This window comes from Panicum virgatum, chromosome 3K (assembly GCF_016808335.1).
Source record: "Panicum virgatum strain AP13 chromosome 3K, P.virgatum_v5, whole genome shotgun sequence".
NCBI classification, from domain to species: domain Eukaryota; kingdom Viridiplantae; phylum Streptophyta; class Magnoliopsida; order Poales; family Poaceae; genus Panicum; species Panicum virgatum.
This window is the reverse complement of record NC_053138.1, coordinates 6078612-6080520: the sequence shown is the minus strand read 5'-3', so window position 1 is coordinate 6080520 and position 1909 is coordinate 6078612. Positions and strand designations below refer to the sequence as shown.

Below are 1909 nucleotides of genomic sequence, written 5' to 3'. Positions count from 1 at the left end.
TCTGTACTCCTGTACTAGTCGGTAGTCCTGTGGCTTGTGCGTGTACAAATTCCGGCCTCATGTGCAGCTGGCTATAAATACCAGTGGGATGCATGTTATGAACAGCACATGCATAGCAGATTTAGCATAGTTCGATCGGTATCATCACTACGGTAGCAATCTGCCTCGCTCCTCTGTTCGTCGCCCCAACCTAACCTCAAGAGTGAGTCAGCAACCCAAAGCTCTTCAACGTCCCCAATCCATGGACTGCGGCAGCAGAAGCGGCGGCCGGCGCCTCAAGGACCGCCTCGCCCAGCTGCTTCGCCCGGCCAATTGCAACTCTCTCCGCCGCTCCCCCTGCAGCTCCTCCTCGTCCACCTCCGCGGCTTTCACAGCCACCGCCGCCGCCGCCGCCGAGACCACCACGATATCGACCTCCTCCACTTCCACCACCGCCGCCAACTACACCACCGTCACCGGCGCCCCGCGCCCCCGCGCCGAGCCCTTCTCCGCCGCTCTCGACCGCCTGCGCCACCCTCCTCCCCCCGGTGAGCGCACGCGCGGCGGCGGCAAGGAGCCGCGCAAGGAGGGGAGCTCCTCCTCCTCCCGCCACGGCAGCCGGCGGCGTTCCAATAACGCCCTCGTCGTCGGCATGCCCGGCGTCAGGACGCTCTCCTCCAACCCCTACGGCTTCACCTCTTCCGGCGAGGATGATGGTGACGATGACACCGACGACGACTGCGGCTACGTCGACGACGACACGGAGGCCTTCCTGTCCTCGAGAAGCCTCGTGTCCTCCGACTCCGCCGCCTTCTACACGTACAGGCGGAAGCTGCCGCCGCCCACGGACAAGAGCCACGGCCGCCGCCGCCCGCGGAGCCGGCGGCGCTGTCGGCGGCCAGCGGCGAGCTGCATGGAGGCGACGTGCGGCGCCGGCGCCGTGAGGGAGCCGGGGTTCCGCCCGCTGGTGGCGACGACGGCGGCGGTGGCGGAGCAGGTGCGGAGGGGGCTGGCGGTGGTGAAGCGGTCGCGGGACCCCTACGGCGACTTCCGGGAGTCGATGGTGGAGATGATCGTGGGGCGGCAGGTGTTCGGCGCGGCCGAGCTGGAGCGGCTGCTGCGGTCGTACCTGTCGCTCAACGCGCCGCGCTTCCACCCCGTCATCCTCCAGGCCTTCTCCGACATCTGGGTCGTCCTCCACGGCGGCTAGCCGGCCGGCCCGGCGCCGTGCGCCGGCGTACTAGCTAGTTGGATACAACTAGTGCATGCGCCATGAGCGTAATGGCATCATTGCATTGCATTGAAGGATTACTGAGAGTGGTTATGTTAAGTGTAGTAGTGTATTGACTGGAGTATGCTCGTTGATGAGCACGAGTGAGACGGTAGCTGTACTTGATTGTGATGTGAGGTTAGCAAGCTTGATGCTGGCTGGCTCTTTGATCATCATGTTTAATGTTTGTTGATCCACTGGCTATACTACTCTGTGTTAAAGACTGTTATTGGTGCACCTAATTTTATTTGTTTGGGTAATTTTAGATGACAGTTTTTAGGATGGTCACAGCTTCAATTTCAAAATAAAAGTCTGTTGAGCACATTTCAAATGCTTCATTCGAAAACAGTTACCACCACTGGAATTTGAAGGGCAGCAATAGAGTATGGCTCCCAAGGTGTGCACAGAGCTTCCATTCCATGGGATTTGAGCCAATCCAATAATCCAGCCGGGCTCTTCATTCCAAGCCTACTACGCATGCATCAGATCCCTATCGCATCGTGAACGACATAAATGAGGCCTCCCAGTCTGGTGCCTGTTCCTTTCCAAGCGCCTAGTACCTGGCGCCAAAACCGCACCGGCCGGCCAGGTTCCAGGCGGAGGGAGGTTTGAAAGGCGACGGAGGCTGCACGTTCTCTCCCCGGATTTGTTTTCATCTCA

General features: G+C 60.4%; 1 protein-coding gene across 1 annotated transcript; it reads left to right on the top strand.

Annotated features, from left to right (window-relative positions):
- Positions 1–121: 121 nt before the first annotated feature.
- Positions 122–1500, top strand: LOC120701032 (transcription repressor OFP8-like). Its single transcript, XM_039985204.1, has one exon. It carries the CDS (start codon positions 242–244, stop codon positions 1187–1189), a length of 948 nt encoding a protein of 315 aa, XP_039841138.1. The 5' UTR covers positions 122–241; the 3' UTR covers positions 1190–1500.
- The last annotated feature ends 409 nt before the right edge of the window (positions 1501–1909 follow it).